The following is a 21,053-nucleotide window of genomic DNA, read 5'->3' on the forward strand; positions in this document are numbered from 1 at the left end:
ACACACACACACACACACACACACACACACACACACACACACACACAAGCTACAGCCTTCAAGTTCTAACTTGCTGTATCTCAGATGTAACATACTGGAGGCCAGGGATGGATTCGGTGGGGTGGATGTAAAAATACCCGTCACAGTTCAGTGTCATTCAGACGACCGCTAGTTGACTTGTTGAATAGCCACTTTAACTTGTTTTCCCCGGAGAAGAGCAACCCTCATGGTGATCTATAATTCTCAGTGAATCCCCCCCCTGGTGTGCTACTTTGATCTACTTCAGAGGAAAACACTACCCTTGTCTCCCTAATTGGAGAGAACTGGTCCTGATTCTCACACTCACTAGTCTACCAAGGCTAACATTCAAAACACAGGATGGACTGTGGGTGAAAAAAGCATGGGTCACACTGGGTATGGCTAGAGACCATCTACACCTATGGATCTGTAGAGGTCTTCTATAGCCCTGAGGATTCTGTACCACTGAACCCATAAACCTGAATGAAAATCTTCAATGCACATTTGAAGGCCAACTTCCATTTCACTCTAATTGATTCACAAAAGTAAGCCAAATCTGGTCATTATTTCTTTAACCCAAATTAGCAGTTAGCTGCTTGGGGCATGCTTTCCTAGATCAATCGCTTCTGAATGTGACTCCGGGAGCTGTCATGGGCATCGTCTGCAAATGTGGAAATGCAGATCCTCAGATCCTGCATCAGATCTGTGCAGTCAGCACCTCTGAAGCCATCCTCAGCAGCCGCTAGTGGAATAATTTGCCCACCAAACCTCAGAGCAACAGGCGGCAGGTGGAGGTCACCATTCAGAGAGGAGCCTCGTGGGGAAGGAGTACCTAGCGAGGCGCATACAGGGCTTCCATCTTTAGAGCATTCTGGCTATAGAGTCAGTAACAGTGAATAGGGAGAGATGGAGAAGGGGGGCAGGTTGGGGAGGGAGAGCATATCCATCCCTCATGAGACAGCCCCTCGGTGAATGTCTGCATCTCTTTTTCATAATCAAATACAGTTTACATGGAGGAGTCACAGATGGCATGGGGTCTTCAGTGCCACGGAAGGACAGCCAGTCATTGCTCCACACTTGAGAACATGGAGTCCTAATGGGATTCTGGCAGTGAAGTGAGAGTCCGTGACATTTAACGGATCAACTAGGATGACTAAAATGTCCTCTGGCCTCAGGACATGTTGCTGGCATATTGAAGGGGCTGGCCCTCAACACCCAGCAAAGTGCTCATTCCCTGAGGTGTTATCAGGTCAGTATCCTGGGGAGGCCCATCTATTGCTTTACTCCTAGAATCTGTAAGTTGGAAGTTCTTGTTCAGAGGCTATCTTTATTCACAGTGAGTGTGAACGTGTGTGTGTGTGTGTGTGTGTGTGTGTGTGTGTGTGTGTGTGTGTGCGCATGCGTGTGCTTAAGTCCAAGGTTGACATTGGGGATTTCCTCAATTGCCACTCTCAACCAGACTGACAGGGCACACTGAAACCTACGAATCCTCCTGTCTCTGCCTTAGTACTAGGGTTACAGACATGTGACACCTTGCCCAACTTTCTACATCTATGCTGAGAATCAAAACTCAGGTCCCCACGCTCGCACGCGAGTGATGAGTAACTCAGTGGTCTCTCCAAGCCCCTTAATCACGTTTCAAGTGTTGACTAACTCTCTGCGGAGAGGAAGACTCTCCTACCAGCCTAGCCTCAGCAAAAAAGAGACCCCATCTCACTGTGTCTTTTACCTGTTTTAATACATCCGGCACATCATAAGTCTCCCATTTATTCTGCCACAGATGCCTAGGCTTGGCCTCAAGAGCAAAAACAGTTGATGAGATTCTATTCTCCAACCAACACTGGGTTGCAGAAGGCAGTATGGTTAGAAGTATCACTCCAGGCCATTTCTAATGATGACTCCTGTCAATTACCCTGTCTGTTCATCCCATGTCATCATTAAAAAACCTTGGGAGGATAATGATGGGCACCTCATAGGGTTTTAGGGAGATAAGTGAGGGAGATAAGTGAGGCACCATGAATAAAATGATTAGTGTACCATCGTTCTTTTTTCTTTACTTGTTTGGTTCTTTTTGAGACAGGATTTCTCTGGGTGTAGCCCTAGCTGTCTGGATTTCTCTTTGTAGACCAGGTTAGCCTCCATTTCACAGAGATCTGCTTTCCTCTGCCTCCCAAGTGCTGGGATTAAAGGTGTGCACCACCATGACTGGCTTAAACCACTATTCTTGATGAATTTTCACTATTATTTTTTAAGTTAGGATTAGGTTTCAGAACACAAGGAAGAACAATATGCATGTCTCGTATTCCTTCACTCCAGCATACAGCAGACGCACACCCTGATGTTCACCGGGGACCAAAGGGGATGTTTTAAGTAATATTGGAGATTATTATTTCACTGACTTTAAACAGCTTTGTAAATGCATTTATTTTATGTGTATGGGTGAATGTTCTCCACCATGTCTGTGTGTGTACATAAGTGAAGTGCCCACACAAGTCTAGATTCAATGGCATGGAGGCTATAGGAGGATGTGAGCCACCATATGGATGCTGGGACTTGAACCTGGGTCCTCCCCAAGGGCAGCCAGTGATCTTAATCACTGAACTGTGCCTCCAACCCTAGTATTTCTTTAAAAATTTAACTACCTGTACTTTTCCAGAGAAGTGGTACTGTCACACTACTATCCAATCCTGATGCAGCAAGCTTACAAACCTCCTTGTTCAAAGCCTTAAAGACTCAGCACATCTCTGTGTCACCATCCTGAAATGTCTAGTGTTGTTTTTTGTTCGTTCGTTTGTTTGTTTTGGTACCTTATAGAACTGTGTACACACTTTAGTAAGAGGGAATAACTCCTGGAAAACTCATTTTAGATCGTTGAATCTTCTGAAATGCCCGTGGATCATTACCATCTCTCATCAAAAGAAAGTATTTTAAATCATTGTGCTATTTCAGTATAGTTTGATACAAGGATCCAAGAAGGACATAATCTTTAAGACTAAAGGCTGCACCTTATGTTAACATGAAACAAAACCAAACTCATAGTCTATTATTATAATTCACATTGCAAGATATGAATTATACTAGCCATCAACTCTCACTTTATCAACTCTTTTACATAAGATGCAAGTTGTAGATTAACAGGCTGGTATCGGTAATGGATTTCAATGAGTTTTACTTACTTTTATAGTCATATAATTAACTGTTTCAGCCTTTTGTTTTTTTATTTCATTGTAAGACCCTGTGTGAGTTGCTAAGAGTTACATGTTTTTCAAATAATTCTCAAAAAAACAGAAAACTATTTTTCAATGCCAATCGCTAATTGCTATGTTTCCAGGAAATGTTTTTCACTGTTGTTATATCATTTTCCTGTGATAAAAATTAGGCATTACTAGGATATTCAATTTTCCAGGGATTAAAAATGCTTTATTTAAGTGAATTTTTGTAGTGCCAACAAAATCTTTACAGTTCCTCCGTGATACATATAGAATGCTATTCCTTTTCATCTTGCTTAGGCAATGTGTTTTCCTATATATCCTCTTTCCAAAGTTCATTTGTGGATCTCCATCTACACCTCACAGTGTCACCTTAAGAAGAGCAGGCAGGTCAGAGCTGCTAAAGGTGAAGCAGGAGCTGAGGCCTCAGCCCTTCACTCCTCTATGATCTTTCTTCTTTTACAATTTGCTTCAAACACTGTCTTCCTAAGGAACACACTTTTGAGAGGCAACTATATAATTGTATAGCTGTTAGTTAAGAAAGGGCTTTGATGATTTTAAGGATAATTATACAGATTTTTACCATATTAAAAATTATAATCACCAGGAATATCCTCTTTAAGAGTGACCCAAATAAATCATTCTTAGCTAGTATCTTAACAAGCGAAGGGTTTTCTTAGTCATTCCAATCAACAAAAGCTTGAGCTTAATGCTGAATTCATAGCAGATAAATACTGTTGTAGAATTTGGCTGACAGTTTGCCTGGGATTCTTCCTAGGGTCCTAGCTGTTAGACAGCCATTTTGACTCTCTCTTAGATAGTCAAAATTGTACAGCTAATTTCCTCACTTAGCTCTTTGAGCCTGCTAGCACCCCTGTTCTCCCCTTGTCAGACCTCTCAGACAGGAGCTCTTGAGTCATATAATAGTGAAGAGGTCCTCTCTAGGGTCACCTAAGCTGTCTGATGTTCCATGACCCAGAAGTAAATCTCTGTGAACCATGGAGCTTATAGATGTAATTGTTACCACAGGATGATCTGTTCTGACACAGTGAAACAAGACACTAGCTTCTTGAAGACATCCTTACTAATTAGAAGAAAATATAAACTTTTCTCTGAGAGGCAGGCCCAGTGATAGGCTCAGAGCTGAGCCTCCCATTCACAGAGGGCCTTCATTTTAGTCTTTTGGGGGATAATGACAAGTGAAGTTATAGAAATGTTATGATTGTGGTTAAAAGCAGTCACACGCTCAGTGTGCCCTTCTGTTATGAGCTAAGTGGTTTTCTCAAAACTTGACAGTCAAAAGCTTGAATCACCAGGAGCCCAAAATGTGACAAATATTCAGATAGAATGTCTTCAATTTGTTTAAAGATAAGGCCTTAAGAAGGCAATTAAATTAAAATGATACCTCTATGGTAGACACTAGAATGCAATTGGCAGGTGTCCTTCTCAGATGAAAAAAATAGATTCACAGAGACACTTGGGTGCTCCGAGGGCAGTCCCCATGATGGTATGGATAAGGCGCCTTTGTTATTTAAGATACCCAGTGGACTGCATTTCCTTATAGTGGCCTTAAAACAAACAAAGACCTTAAATGTTTCACAATGTAAAGTGGATTTTGGTATTTCTTAAGTTTTCCAACAAGACAAATGTATTTTTGTGTTTATTTACTAAGAGAATAAAATTTACTTCCTTATTCATGAGATCCAGAAAGTGTATGTTCTTAAAACTCCTCTGATTGCTGCATGATTTTATTTGAAATTGCCAGAGTGTAAAGTTTTAACATTGTCATTATGAAGTTTTCGGAGCCATAGATTATGCTTATTCATGATAATACCCTTAAAGCAGTAGCCAGGTGCGTAGCTGAGGCCATCAGGGAGCTCTTCTCCTTTGAACATCTGGAACCAGATGTGAACATCTGGCCCAGAGCCAGACTAGTGTTTCCCTCAGTCAGTCGCAGAAGCAAGCATGTAGCCACAATCCCAAATTATTAAGTGTAATGCAACTATCCTGTTTCAAAATTCTAAAATGAGGGCTGCACCCAAAATGGCACAAATCTTAGCCCTCTGACGTAGCAGAGATGTTTAGGTTGGCTAAACATTCAAAGACGCACCTCAGACAACCTACCTTTGCAAATCTTCTCATTAAGTGAGATAAGGCTTCAGGATTGGGGCATTCCAGCTTCTTGATGATCTCAAAGCTCTGGTTCAGCTGAGCGAAGACATCAACCACAGAACAAGAGAAGAGGGCATGTTCTGATGTCTGCTGGAACTGAGGGATGAGAAGAAAGATGGTCTGAGCAAGGGATCGAGGGAAGGGATCTTCACTATGTTTCTAAACAATAGATCCTGTCACACCCAGTCCCTGGGTTGGGGTTGAAGGTCAATGAGGAGGGATTCTCCCCAATGACCAGCAGCCTGTGAACTTGAGAACTGAAGTCCTGTAGACTGCCACCCTTTGGGAACCAAACCATGGGACAGAGACGGAAGAAGCAGGCAGTTGTTTATGCAAGCCTAGGCTTAGGAAAAAGGCTCAAAGAAAACAATTCTTAATTTCTGAAAGGGAATTTCTCATGGATTTAAGTTGTTATGGGTGCAGGATTCCCATACTAGGTAGAGCTGTCATCATCACCACTGTCATCATCACCACCCTCTGCCTCCTCCTCCTCATCCACAGGCATGTTCTCTGACCTCTTTGATCTGCTTATCTGTACTGCAGAGATTTGCTCTATCTTTTTCTTAGCAATCAACCGTGGAAAGACATGGTGGTGACACCTGAGCACTTGGGAGGCTAAGGCAGAAGGATCAGGAGTTGAAGACCAGCTTCAGCTAACACAGCCTGGGCTACATGAGACCTGTCTCAAGAGCAAATCAAAACAAAACAGTTCTGGTCCTCACCTCTTCCTGGTAACATGCTAACTTTGAGGAAGGAGAAAATATAACTGCATTACATCTTCAAGGGGTAAAATACCACATTAAAGATAGCTAAAAGATAGCCCTAGACATCAAGACTTTGCTGAGGTCCACTAAGGGAATATATTTCCTTCTGCTAAAGCATGGTTCTTCCTGTATGAGTACATTACGTGTGCATAAAGAGGCCAGAGGTAGATGTTGGATGTTTTCCTCATCACTCCTACTTTTCTTTTAGAGGGTTCCAGGAAAGCAGAGTTTGTATGAATCTGGGAGGGGATCTTGTAGAGTCAGACTTACACAATAGAGAAGAATTTGGGGGCAAAGTAATGATTGATTTCTCTTGTTTCCTTTTATTTAATTGGCTCCTCTGGCTCTTTGAAATTGTCTTAAATCTGTTTAGGTCACTGAGGAATTAAAATGGAACTCAGCTAAGAACAACGAGCCCCACATTTCCTACTTGCTCAAAGGTGAGAAAGGTAATGGAATTATGGCCATGCTGGACTCACGCCATCTTTTTTGTCTCTTCCCAGGGCTCCGTGAAGGAACTCCATGGACACATCTTCATTTTCATCTAGCCACTGCATAACAAAAGGCTCAAACCACCTACCAAAAAAAAATGAGCATGTTAGCTTCCGGAACATCATTTGTATGTGGTAAATGGCTATGTTGCTCCCATATGAGGGTGATCCAGGATCAGAAATCTTTCATTTTTGTTCCTTTATAGAGGGTTATACTTCATCAAACTTATTTTCCTCACTTTCAATCTTTCTCTCTTTGTATTTACACGCTTCCCAACATCCACTCTTCAATTCCCTCCTATTCGAGATTCAAATTCCCACTGACTGTAGACTTCCTGTGCTGAGTCTCTAGATCTACTATCCTACCATCCCATAATTCCTTTCCATTGAGCTGTATGGACCCATCAACCTCCTACAGGCAACATGCTTTACCCTCAGCTTCTTAAATACTCCCCATGAGCTACCTGCTTTGGTTTTTGTGACTAGTTTGGGGTAAGTTTCAATATACACTTCCTATTTTTTTTTTCCCACAAGTATGCCCAGTTGATCTTGTACCATTTTTTTTTTTTTAAAAAAGTCCATTCATTAGACAATGGGTCCATCTCCAGGCTACTTTCTTTTCTTGGTACATCTGCATCTACTGATATCCTACTTTCCTAAATCTGTGTCTTTTAAGTAAGTCCTGGTTACAAATGGTATAGTTCCCAGCTGTCAGAGATTGTCTTCAACATTGCCTGCAACCAAGTAAGTCTAGTCCTTGATCTCAAGGAGAAACTTTGGAAAATTTATTGATAAGCATCATACTTGTTTAGCCATTTTTCTATTTTTAAAAATGATTTTAAAATATTTTAATTGTGTGTGTCTGTGTGTGTGTGAGTGCAATGCGTGGGGCAAGAAGAAGGCATTGAACCCCTGGAAGCTGGAATTACAAGTAGTTTTGAGCCACCTGATATGGGTGCTGAGAATTGAACTCAGTTTCCCTGTGAGAGTAGTGTTTACTCAACTGCTGAGCTATGACTCCAACCCCCTTAGTGGCTTTCATAATGTTTTTATTTGTTCATTTGTTTGTTTGTTTTAAGGCCTATTTTTTTTGGATTAAGATAAAGATGTGTGGTGCCATTGTCATTTTAGGGGCATATAATTTATAGTTTTTGCTCCCTCTCTTTATATATAAACATTCTCTCTAAGCCTACCTTCAAATTTTTATGCCTCCTGTGCTGAATATAATTTATCATTAATCTTATCTGTTATATTTTAAGTTTTATCTCAGTTCTATAATTTCTAGTTTATTTTTATAGATTTAAATTTTCTGTTAAAACTTTAATATTTTAAATCATAAATCAAAGTCTTTATCTGATAAGATTAACATTTGGGGGGGGTTCTAGACATTGGGTCCTCTGGTGAGGTAGGTCCTAAATTTTTTACTGAATGTTACATTTCTGTCTATGAAAAATTGTTTCCCTCTTTAAAATTTTTGTGTATTTTATGTGTATAAGTGCTTTTTCTTTTTGTCTGTGTATGACATACTTTCCAGGTGCCCATTGAGGTCAGAAGAGGGCATGAGGTCCTCTGGAACTGGGGTTGCAGATGGCTGTGGACTCTCTGGGAGCTTAACCCAGGTCCACTGTAAGAGCAGCCAGGGCTCCTAACTGCTGGGCCACCTCTCCAGCCTCGTGTGGAGCTTCTGTTGATTGCTTCCTCCAGGGAAGATTTAAGTTTTCCCTTGGAAAGGACATGAAGGGATAATATCTCTCTTTGCACAAGGCTGGTTCTTAGGCTGCTCTTTTCATATTTGCTCTTATTTAAGGACAGAACCCTCCAGATCCTACCAAGAACCAGAGCAGTTTACAAAGCTCCTCTTCCCCACCCCCCGGAAGACTGGACCTTTAGCTGTTCCATACTGGGGCTGCTCAAGTCTCTACCTATTAACAGACTCCTGGCTCCTCCTTTTTACTTGGTGGTTTTCTCCCTTAGTCTTCACGTTCATGTAAATTACGGGTGGGAAATAGTTCAGATCCCTGGAACGCATGCAAATGCCGACTGGGCACGGTGGCATGATGGTAGACCGTTAATCCCAGCACATGGAAGGTGGAATGGGGATCTTTGGAGTAAATTGGCAAGTTGGTTAGCCCAGTCTGTGAGGTGAGCTCTGGCATCAAGTGAGACACTTTGCTCAGTGAGCAAGGCAGGGCGCTATTGAGAAAGACACTAAGGTTCTGGGGAAAATACGAATGGAGTCGTGTTCATTTTTTTCTGTCCTTCCCCTTCTCTGGGATTTGAACATCAATATTTGCTTCTCTCTAGCAAGACTGCTGTAAGTTCTGAACAACCGGCTGCTGTTTGGCCTTCAAGTCCACAGAATTGCCAGTTGGCCCATAGACATGAGTGTAGACCATAAGTCCTGTACACAGATGTGTGCTTCTTCGTTCTCAAGGATACTAACTTTTCAGCTGCCTGCGTTGCTCTCTGACTGTTTACTCTTGCTCACTTTTGTAGCTGGTGTTCAGTATGCATGCAAGTGTGATTTTAGTTTAATCTGGTAAGTCTAGACAGCTAGAGGCAGATGTCTGGCAGATAGCTCTTCCGATTTGCTTCCCTGTTCTCAATCAAGATGCCAGCAACTGTTTTGTGTGCATTTACTTCATGTCTAACTTTCTTCTTCATTTATTTTTCCCTCATATGTTTTTAATTAACAAATTCTCAAAATTATATTTTCAGGATTTTACTATGTGTCTTTAACTGTTGTGTTCTTATTTCAAATGCTCTATATAATAGTAAGCCTATAAACAGTAAGAAATGTATAATATTTTGTTTTTAAATTTTTTAAGTTAGTAAGCTTTTTTTTAAATAACAAAATGAATGGCTTTATTTTATTTTATTATTAATTCTTACAAAGTATGTATATTGATTGGTACATGTCTTGGAATGTGCATACCTTGAGGACAAGTTAAGTTAATTAGCATATACAATGAATAAGAATAAAGCCTTTATAAAAAGCCATAGAAACCCCATTACTTTGTATGCTAAATTAAAATATTAAGAAAAATACATTACTCGACACACTTATGACATCGGGAGTCAGAACACATAAAATCAACCCTCAGCAATTTTCTAGAGGTTATTTTATTATTATTATTTTCTAGAAGTTATTTTATTATTATTATTTTTTAGAGGTTATTTTATTATTATTATTTTCTAGAGATTATTTTATTATTATTATTTTTTTGTACGTGCATGTGGAAGTTGGATGTGGACCTCAGGTGTCTTCCACAGTTGCCATCCACTCTATTCATTGAGGCAGGGTCTCTCAATAGTCCCAGAGCTCACTGACTTGCCCGGTCAAACCAGGTTACTCATCCCAAGGATCTTCTGCTTCCAATTTCGAATTGCTGGGTTTACAGGTGGGACTTTGTGCCCATGTGGCGTTTACGTGGGTCCTTGGAATTCAAATTCCATTCCTGACATTTGATTGGCAAGCGCTTTGGCTGTTGAGCTACTTCCCCCGCCTAGATCTTAGCAATTTTCAACCATATAAAATGCTGTTATAAAATAGAGCCACTCTGCTTTATAACAGCTCTCTGGAGAACATCCCCCTCATCTGAAGCCTGTGTCCTGCAGCCCGCATCTTCCCATACGCCCCTTGCAGTGTAGACAGTTAAGTTGTGTCACCATGCTGTTCCATCTCATGTACTTCTATAAGGAGATTACACTGAGGCTGTTAGTATCCTGCCATTACATTGCTCATTAACTCCTAAATCTCTGCTCTGTCCCCCAGTCTCGGTTGCTTCCAATTCCCATGATGCCTAATGACTGGTACATGCCTCATAGAATCTATTTATAACAGTCTAGTTTAAAGCTATTTTCTGATACCACTTTCTATTGATCTGAGGAAAGTACCTTAGACCCCCAGTAGGAAAGCAAGATCGCCAATGTGTCAGAGCCCATAGAGCTACCTTCATTTCCATATCAACACTTTCCCTTTTTTTTCTTGACATAACCTGATTGAGTTTCAAAGGTCTACAATAGAGCTACAGCAGTCCTTCAGTTGAGTGACACTCTTCTTGTGTATATACTCCTTCAATTAACTTGTTTCATTTCACTGTCATAACAACTGTGATAATCAATATCGCCTGAATATAAATAAGCTTGTTCGGGGTGAGGTCCTTATCTTACTAATCTTCTACAGAGATGAGCCTGGAAAGGCCCCTTGGCCAGAATTAAATAGAGTGCTGATGCTCATCAAAGGCAGAATATTCTTTGAGTGGCTGGATAATTAAAAATGTATTGATTGATGCTGTGACCGTTCATCTCAACTGTCAATCTAATGAGGTCTAGAATCACCTGGGAGTTGAACCCCTAGGCATGCCTCTGAGGGATCATCTTCATTCAGTTAATTCAAGTGTGAAGACTCAGCCACTGTGGGAGGCACTATTACCTGGGCTGGGACTGTGAACTGCATTAAGATGGAGGAAGTGAGCTGTGCACAAGCATTCATCTACTTCTTGACTGTGGATGCAATGTGCCTGGATGCCACAAGCTCATGTCTCTGTGACTTTCCTACCGTGGTAGAGAAGAGCCTGGAACTGTGAGCCAAAATAAGGCAACCTCCTTTACATTGTTTCTGTAAGGGTATTTCATCGTCAACAGAAAAGGAGCCAAGACAGGGATGAACTCATAAAATGAAAATGTCATTGCTAAGTAATGATTTCTATTGCAGATACATGAATTTCTATGACAGTGATAGCTTGTATTAAAATAAAGGTCTGGTTATCTATAAACCAGTAGAGCATTCTAGCATAGTTTTCTTTTTCCCCACTTTCCGTATGTGTTTGCTGTGCATGTATGTATATGCAGGGTCTTGCACGTGTGTGTGGGTATGATGCACCTGTTTGAGCATGTATGTGGAGGTACGTGATTGTCATTGGGAGTCATCTTCCTTGGCTTTTCCACCTTATCCACTGAAGTAGAATCTCTCAATTAAACCCAGAGCTCACTGATATGGCTAGTCTTGCTATCCAGCTTGTTTTGGGGATTCTCCCCCCCCCCTCCCACCTCTACCCTCTGACAGGGCAGCCACCATGCCCACCTGGCATTTTATGTCGGTTTCTGGGACTCCAAACACTGGTCCTAAAGTTTGTGTAGCAATTGCTTAAACTGCTGAGCCGTCTCCCGAGCACCATGCATTGTAGCACTTTCACAGGAAATAATTTCATTGTCTAAACCAGAGCCCATTCTGTGTTTTTTTTTTTTTTTTTTTTTTTTTCCTCTTTGAATAGCTAAGTAAGGCATTCTTGAAATATGCCATGCCATCCTCATGGACTCGGAGACATGCAAATCTCTCCACATTAGCTTTACTACAGAAATGTCTGCATTCAAATGAGAAGTATCTGAGGAGCTCTTAGTCTTTACAACTCAGCTGTGATTTTTGCAGCACAGTGAATTCAGGACAAAGGGGGAGAGTGAAAATCATGACTTACAAGGAATATTCCGGAACAGCATCCTTGAAGGCAGGAAGTTCTCTTACATACTCATTATAAAACCATTTCACTTTGAAATGCAAATTCATATAATCGGTGCTCTTACATAATCGGTGCTTCTCATGTTCTGTAACAGATAAAATCACACAATTAATAAAGTTTGGCTTGCAGACAATGCCACTGGGTTTGGATCAACCTTTATTATTGGTATTTCTGTAAAGAAGAAAATTGTGTATTCCAGGCAAAGAGCATTGCTGAAGGCAGCCCTAATGTTCTGTAGCAAACAAAATATAATCCTGGAGGGACAAGAAATTGGCTCATGGGTTAAGAATGTTTGCTGCATTTACAGAGGCCTGGAGTTTGGGTCCCAGTGTTCATGTTGGAGGGCTCATGACCATGTACATACAATTCCAGGGGAACTGATGCCCTTACTCCTGATCTTTCAGAGTAGCAACACTCAGGTACACAGAGCCACACACAGATACACACATAATATAAAACAAAATAAGACAATCTTTTGTCCTTAGAGGGAAGGCTAAGTGATACTGTGAAGTGGTTTGTGTATTCTATTGTGTCTCAATTGGAAAAAAAAAAAAAAAAGAAAGATGCGAATTTTGATGGAGAAAGACTAACAACATAGTAAAATTTGAATTTGTCTGGAGGCTCCACGCTTTGGCTGCTTTTAGCCAGATACACAGCGACAGAAAGAATTAACATTCTAAGGGATCAAACATGACTTAAAGCAGCAGCCATAATCGCCGATTAACATGGGGAACGTGGGACATGTGCACGTGGGTCAGGTCACATCCCGACCTAGTTTTAACACTTCAAGAACTAAGATGGTTGAGGAGAGAGAGAGAGACATTTAGCTTCTATGCCATATCGTACATTTTCATTTCCTTGGAGGAATTTCCTAGTGTGTGGCTTAAAGGGGCTAGCCTAAAGCTGTTTGCAGAATATGGGCACACAGGACCAGGAAGGAGAGACCTGCGGAGTGCTGCTGAATGTGTGAGTGTGTGCTGTGTATGTGTGTGTTTGTGTAGGTATGTGTACAGCATCTTCCTTAATTGCACTTGTTTATTTTATTGAGACAAGGTCACTGAGGCATGTGCTTGCTGGCTGGGTGTGGCAGGCCAGTGGGACACAGGGATCCTCTGCTTCCCTGGCTGGGATGGCAGACTCTCACCAGCGTGTCTGGCTGCTTACCTGGATCCTGGAGCTCTAGACTCGGGTCTCAGGCATGCACAGCATGCCTTTACTCAGCAGCTTCGTCCCCAGGCCCGGGAATATGCCTTTCTCTGTTCCACCTCACTACAGTAGACCTGTTGGCCTCATCTGGCAGCAACAATAAAAACAACCAAATCCTGAATCTCTCTGTTTTTCTTCAGGATGTAAACAGCCTCCTCTGAGAAATCCCTCTGGGAGTCAGTGACTCTCAGTGAAGCTGGGAACTTTGCCTCCTTATAAAAAACCCCCTTGCATTGCATTCTGTGGTAAATAGTGAAAAACTAAGGTTGAAGAAATTGGATTGTTATTGAAAACAGAAGACATCAGGGAAATGCAAATCAAAACGACCCTGAGATTTCACCTTACACCCATCAGAATGGCTAAGATCAAAAACTCAAGTGACAACACATGCTGGAGAGGTTGTGGAGAAAGGGGAACCCTCCTCCACTGATGGTTTGAATGTAAACTTGTACAACCACTCTGGAAATCAATCTGGTGCTTGCTCAGAAAATTAGGAATAGTGCTACCTCAAGACCCAGCTATACCACTCCTGGGCATATTCCCAAAAGATTCTCTACCATACAACAAGGACATTTGCTCAATTATGTTCATAGTAGCTTTATTTATAATAGCCAGAATCTGGAAATACCCTAGATGTCCCTCAACTGTGAATGGATAAAGAAATTTACACAATGGAATACTATTCTGCTATTAAAAAAACAAGGAAATCATAAAATTTTTAGGCAAATGGATGGAACTAGAAAAGATCATCTTGAGTGACATAACCCAGAACCAGAAACACATGCATGGTATATATTCAGTTTTAAGTGAATATTAACCGTATAATACAGAGTAACCATACTAAAATCCACAGACCTAAAGAAGCTAAATAACAAGGAAGACTCTAGGGAGGATGCTTAATTGTTACTCAGAAGGGCAAACAGAATAGACACCAGAAGTGATGGAAGAGAGGGAACAGGACAGGAGCCTACCACAGATGTCCTCTAAAAGACTCCACCCAGCAGGGTATCAAACCAGGTGTTGAGACTCAGCCAAAGTTTGGGCAGAGTGCAGGGAATATTATGGAAGAGAGTGTGTGTGTCTTGGGGGGGGGAGACAGAAGGACCCAGAAGGCACAGGAGCACTACAAGGAGACCAACAGAGCCAATAAACCTGGACCCAAGGTGGCCTGCTGAGACGGATGCACCAACCAAGGGTCATACATGGAGAGGACCTAGACCCCTGCTCAGATGTAGCCTGTAGGTAGCCCAGTCTTCACATGGATCCCCTAGAAAGGGGAACAGGGGTTATTTCTGGCATGGACTCTGTTACCCACTCTTTGATCACTTTCCCTTGCCAGGCCACAGAGGAAGAGGATGCAGACAGTCCTGCTGAGTCTTGATAGATTAGGGTCAGATGGTAGGGGAGGAGGGCTCCCCCTTTTTGTGGTCTAGGGGAAGGTAATGGGGGGGAAGGAGGGAAGGTGGGGCTGGGTGGAGATGAGGGAAAGGGCTACAATTGGGATATAAAATGAATAATAAATTATAAAAAATAAAACTAAAATACCTAAAAAGCAATTATTCTGTGGGTGCGCTTGAGTACAGCATCATACTAACTTGCCAAGTTCTAAGTACGAGTGGGAAAAGTCAATATTTTGCTGCATGCCAAAATATCATGTTCAAATTAACAACTTCACATTTTCAAAATCTGGCTCTGGCTTAGATACTTAGCTACTCAGAAGTTTTTCACAATTCTGAACACGTGTACGTGCTGGCTGGCCAGGATGGTGAATGTTATATGATTCCTTTTTCCCAGGTTTGTGGATGAACAGTGTTAGAGTAATGAGCATGGAGTCTGGTATTGATTCTTTGACATCTAGCTAACCATTGAGGGCTAGATTTGTCACGTACCAGGAATTCCAGTCACATGGAAGGACAGGGAAGAGAATTGCTAGGACAAAGCCAACCTGGGGCCACAGAATTACATGTCCTTCCTGATTTGTGAGAGTGAGAAGAGAAAATTCACAGAGTCAAATGAAAATGGAACACAGCCTATAGTCAATGTACTTTTAAGAGAGGTTCTTAGAGCTAAGAGTTCCGACGATAAAAAAATATCAAAGAGCTAAAATATATAGCCTAGTATCACATCTCAAGATCTTAGGAAAACTAGAACAAGACAAAACTAAATCTGGTAGAAAGAAGGAATAAACATCAGGGTGGAAATAGAGATTAAAAGAGCAGCGCAATGGACCAATGAAAGAGAGATAAACATGACAGAAAAGTCCCTTCATAAACTGATCTAAGATACCGAAGAAGGGATGAAGAGAGGGAGGGCAGGAGATGGACACAGACAGACAGACACACACACACACACACACCAAACTCATAATAGTTACCTACAAAAGAGCAAAGAACAAGCAGTGTATTTAATAAACAAACGATCTGAACAGACACTTCTCAAAAGAAGAAATACAAACGATCAATAACTGTGTTAAAATATCAACACCTTCAGCTGTCAGAGAAACAAGAACCACAGTACAGAAGTTCCTCATCTTCCCATTCCGAATGGCTGTATCAAACGACAAAAGCAGTCAGCTGGAGGGGAAAGGAACCGAAGCCTCCTGCTGGTAGGAGTTTAGAGTAGCAGAGCACTGTGGGGAAAACAGTACTGAGGTGTCTTCAAAGCTAAAAATAATAATACCACATGATCCAGGTTGAGCACGCTCAGCTATCAGGGAGGAAGGGAAGCCAGCACACAGAAGAGTCACGCAAGTTTACCGTCACCGCCCTCACAATGGCAAAGCGACAGAATCAGAGTGGGTGCCCGTCGGTGGATCAGTAAAGAAGCTGTGGATGCGAATGATGGAGTTTTATTCAGCCACCAAAAAAGAAGCCACGTCATGTCCAGAACAGATGCAACCAGACAACATTAGGCTCTGTAAAGCAAAACAGACTTTCGGAGACAAGTATTAGATGTGTTCTCACATTGATAGAGCCTAAGGGGAACAGTGATCTGGAAGTAAAGAGTGACTGTGAGGGTTAAGGTTGTAGGAACCTTGAGCTGGGAGGAGACAGGAAAGGTAGTGGGGAGGGTAGAATGAATTAAAGCACAACACACTTACGTATGGAACATCGCGATGAAATCAATAACTTACAGAATGAACATGAGTTAAGCTTTATATAAAATACACTTATATAACGACGACTTTAAATGTTTTATGTATAAAAATTAAGTGTTTGACTTATCGGACTTTTTAGCTATATTCAAAATTTTAATTAGAATGATATATTAATCAATTAAGTTTTAGAATTAAAATCTTACATGAAATTATATTTTTGTGAGCTATAATATCAAACCATGAGATTTGGAGAAAAAATTGTTTTTTAATTCTTTAAGTACAAGACTGACTGTAAGCTCAGATTGGGTAGACAAAGAAAAATTTCAAGTAGAGCTGAGATAAGCAAAAAAGACTGAAAGGAAAAAAAATGAGAAAAATTTCAGAGTAAAAGTGTACTTACATCTTTTTTAAGGAAAAAAACTTAGATCAGCCTGGGTGCATAGTTTAGAAAACATTCTATTTGGTGAGGATGTAAGAAGAATACAAATTATTTGAAAATTGTTATTATTACAGATAGTAATTTTGTTGAAATAAGGGTGATAAAGTGTATTTTTTTCTAGTGAATGAGGGTTTTTATTTTTTATTTTATTAATTACACTTTATTCATTTTGTATCCCCCCATAAGACCCTCCCTCCTCCCCTCCCGATCCCACCCTCCCTCCCCTTTCTGCATGCATGCCACTCCCCGATAAAGTGTATTTACCAGATGAAAAACACAGTGAACTCTGGGCATATAAATTTAAATATTGAAGTATTGCCAGTCAGAGCAGAAGACCCACATATACATACTGAAGATGAAATTTTAATTTTGCCATCTTTCAAGAAGTTAAAGGAAAATTGGCACCACACACAAATGTTACCATAGAGAAATAGTCATTGAGGTGCAAAGAACGAACACAGTAGCAGCTCATGAGCAGGGGCTTGGGCCACCTGTTCCAAGCATGTTCTCATATTAGCGGAATTCTGAAGGGCTACCAGTTTTATTAATACAGGAGACATTTATGGAGGGCAGGCCAGATCCCAGTGAGGCAATGGGGATACAAAAGGAAAGTTCCACGTGCTGTGCTCTCCATCTGAGGTGCATTGTGGGTAAGAAGGAAGGGTGACAATTTCAAAAGTGTGGCAAGTGTGTGACTTGCAGGATTCTGTAGCCTGCTACAGGAGATGGATTTAGCTCAACTACTAGTCAGCCACAAAAATAATTTCCTACAGTGGAGTTTGGTGGAGGAAAAAAAAATAAACAATAGGGACATACTACCTAAATGGGACCTACTTGCCCTTAAAAAGAACCCTACTTCATACTCACTCTTTGTTATGAAACCACATAACTGTCCCAACTAAAAACCCTGCCCTCCCATTTTTTGCCTGTTGTGTTTTGAAATGACTTAACGGTAATTTGGATGAGCCATATGTATTTCACTAGTCTTAAAAAAAAAAAAAAAAAAAAAAAAAAGCAGTTTTTCAGGTAGAACACTTGTCTATTTGCTTAGCTAGCTTTAACTTCACTTCTCTTTAAGGACATAAGCTCTTCCTTTTTGCTAATTTACATAGTCAATTTAGAACTCACAGACCTCTTTGGGTCTAAATTTTTAGATACCCTCTTAGCAGCCCCGAGCTCTGCTATATCCAGGGCTCCAGGGAGAGAATTTCATCAGCTTGATTCACTGTAACTACCCTGGCCAGGCCTTCTTCTTCTTTCTTCCAGCTTCCGAGTCTCTCAGTAAGAGCGGGCATCTCTGACCTTTCTAAAAGGCCAAGTCTGTTTTTATTCTTGCCTGGGGACTATTCATTTTCATCCCTAAGAATTAAGCTGGAAAATAACATGAAATTATCATGGTTTTCTGGGGAAAATATTCTTCAAATTATCGGTTTAAAGTTTGTTTATTCGGAGGCAGGGTCTCAGGTAGCCACAGCTGGCCTTGAACAGCTATGTAGCTGTGTAGCTGGAATGGGATGACCTTGAATTCTGATCCCTCTGTTTCTACCTTTCCAGCCCTGGCATTCTAGGTGAGTGCTGCTTTAGTGGTTTGAATGTGAAATGTCCTTCATAGTTTCAAGTATTTGAACACTTGGTCTCCGGTAGGTGGTGCTGTTGAGGGAGGTTTGGGAGGTACAGCCTTGCTGGATGAAGTATTTCACTATTTCACTAGGGGATGAGCTTTGAGGGGGGGAAAAAGCCTTGCATCATTTCCGATTACCTCTTGTCAACTTTCTGCTTGTGCCACCATCCTTGCCTGCCACTTGCTGCCATGGTTCCTCACCAGGATGGGATGGACTCTGGTCCTTCTGAAACCTTCCACCCAAATAAACTCTTCCTTTTCCAAACTGCATTGGTCGTGGTACTTTATCATAGTATCAGAGAAGGAACTAGTCCATCCGCTATGCTTGGTCTGTGCAGTGCTGGGCTCTGCGCATGCTAGCCACGCACCATGGAGCCCCATTTCCAACCTCGGCTTCTGCTTTTCCTAACACAGAAGGTAGCTCCCGAGTGAACCACATTTCCAGTCCTAATTTCTGTGTCTTTGAGCCGTGTTTTTCTCACAAGCTATCAGCTGATATTTGCTACTCTCTGGGAAACAGGAGACTTGCGACACCAGCTGTTGTCACACCCTGCCATTTTAAGGAGAGAGGGACTGACTTCCCTCTATGAGTTGTGCTCCTTGCCTAAGCCAACAAGGGACCTGCAGGATACTGAGGTAGTGTGTGATAGAGCACTGACTTGAGGGCAATATATTAAAAGACTGGAATGAAAGAGTGTATCGGGTTTGCCTGTGATATTTTTCCATAAACAGCAGGAATAAAGAGACGCTTTCCTTTATGTCCATTTATTGCTTCACAAGGACTCTCCATAAACACCATGAGCTCCTTGGCAGGTTTGACTACTTGCTAAACCTTGTCCTTGTTTGCCCAGGCACATAGGCAGACTATGTGCTAGCCTCGCTTGCTGCATGAATTTAGGGCTAAAGAACATCATGAGTCTAGGTTAGAAAGAAACTCTTGTCAAATTTCCCCATCCTCTTACTCTCAAATACTGGCCAAGTGCAGACATCCAGAGCACAGTTCCAAGATCCTACAATTAGCAAACTCCACATGTAGGATGCTGCGTCCCTGAGCCACATAGCATGGCAGATTTGCCCAAACTCTAAATTGTGCAAGTAAAAACAAAGCAAAATTTATATTGTGCTAAACTGTCTGTTGTGGAGTTGGGCCACATGTTACTATATTCCATTGTGCCACAGAAAGGTTTTCAAAAGCTATTACTCACTCCTTAATTATTGTCTTGGCCTCTAATTTCCAGTTATTATATCTTTATTGTGTGTTGGGGGGTGGGGGGTGGTTGAGACAGGCTCTCATATAGCCGAGGCTGGACTTGAACTCATTACATAGCTGATAATGACCTTGAGCACTTAATCCTCCTGTCTTCCTCTCCCAGGTTCTGGGATAACAGGCATGCACCACAGGGCCTGTGTAAGAAATATATGCAGGTTCTGCATGTGGACTGATCCCCTGCAGACCTTCCAGATGGGCTAATTAACATCTTGGGTAGTAGTACAGGGAATCCCCGTGAGCCCAGAGACTTAGGAATCGCTGCATTTCAGAATCCAAAACCCATGCCCAATTTTCCTCAGTGTGCTTTTCCCATAATGTGTGACTGAACCTTGCACAGGAAAATTTTCAAAAGAACTATAATTACATCTGCAGTATTCCCCACCCCCAAATATCAATGGGAGAGATTATAATATCAAATTCAGAAATATTCCTCAAGTCATCTTGAATCCCACTCAATTATTTATGTGCAATGCTGACTATGTTAATAAAATTCTCTTGAGCTCATTTGTTTCATGTGAGAAGAATGACTCTTAAATTTGTTTAGCCATCAATCCTCCTACATTTTTAATTTTGGCAACAAAAACTGGACTAGCTCATTACATTTATAAAACAAACTATTTAATTAGCTTTTCCAAACTGCTATATAATAATTTTGTGTAGAATTTAATCTTTGAATTTCAGTGGGAAATATAAATATTTTACTAGCAGGATAAAAAAATGCTTACTTAAAATCATACAAAGAAAAGGCTTGGCAGTTTAGAAAAATCTAGCTGTTTTTGTCTGGAACATACTTATTAGCATTTAGTTGGAAATGTATATCTTTTCGGGGAGTTATCTTATATATGTATAAGCTTTAGACATAATGTGGAAACATATGATTATATGTAACATATACGAGAGAGGTGGTACACATATAATTTTCTTTTCTGCTTTTTTTTTTTTTTCTGAGACAGGGTCCTATGTCATGCACATTGTTCTAGAATTCCTGATGCACCTTGAACTCCTGAGCCTCCTGCCTTAATCTTGTGGGACTACAGGTGTGTGCATGACAGCATTCAGCTATTCAACCCACTTTCCTGACAAGGCAAATGTCTGTCACCATCACAGTGCTCCTGTGATATCATTTACTGCACAGCTACTTTGCTTTGTCCCAAGAGATAGGTGCCATACATTATTTTTCTGCACAGTCTTAAAACCTCTTCTTTGGTGATTGGCACCATTCTCTTTTTTCCATACGTGGTGATGCA

At 41.1% G+C, this 21,053-nt stretch overlaps 1 protein-coding gene across 1 annotated transcript in view; it reads right to left on the minus strand.

Annotated features, from left to right (window-relative positions):
- Positions 1–21,053, minus strand: part of Unc13c (unc-13 homolog C) — a 415,893-nt gene that overhangs the window by 90,947 nt on the left and 303,893 nt on the right. Inside the window, exons 19-21 of the mRNA XM_055598476.1 lie at positions 12,132–12,258; positions 6,643–6,739; positions 5,352–5,495 (exon numbers count right to left, since the gene is read on the minus strand). Coding sequence (XP_055454451.1) covers positions 5,352–5,495; positions 6,643–6,739; positions 12,132–12,258 — 368 coding nt within the window. The remainder of the gene's footprint in view (positions 1–5,351; positions 5,496–6,642; positions 6,740–12,131; positions 12,259–21,053) is intronic.

The sequence above is a fragment of the Psammomys obesus genome, unplaced genomic scaffold (genome assembly GCF_907164565.1).
Source record: "Psammomys obesus unplaced genomic scaffold, mPsaObe1.curated_primary_1811, whole genome shotgun sequence".
Taxonomy (NCBI): Eukaryota; Metazoa; Chordata; class Mammalia; order Rodentia; family Muridae; genus Psammomys; species Psammomys obesus.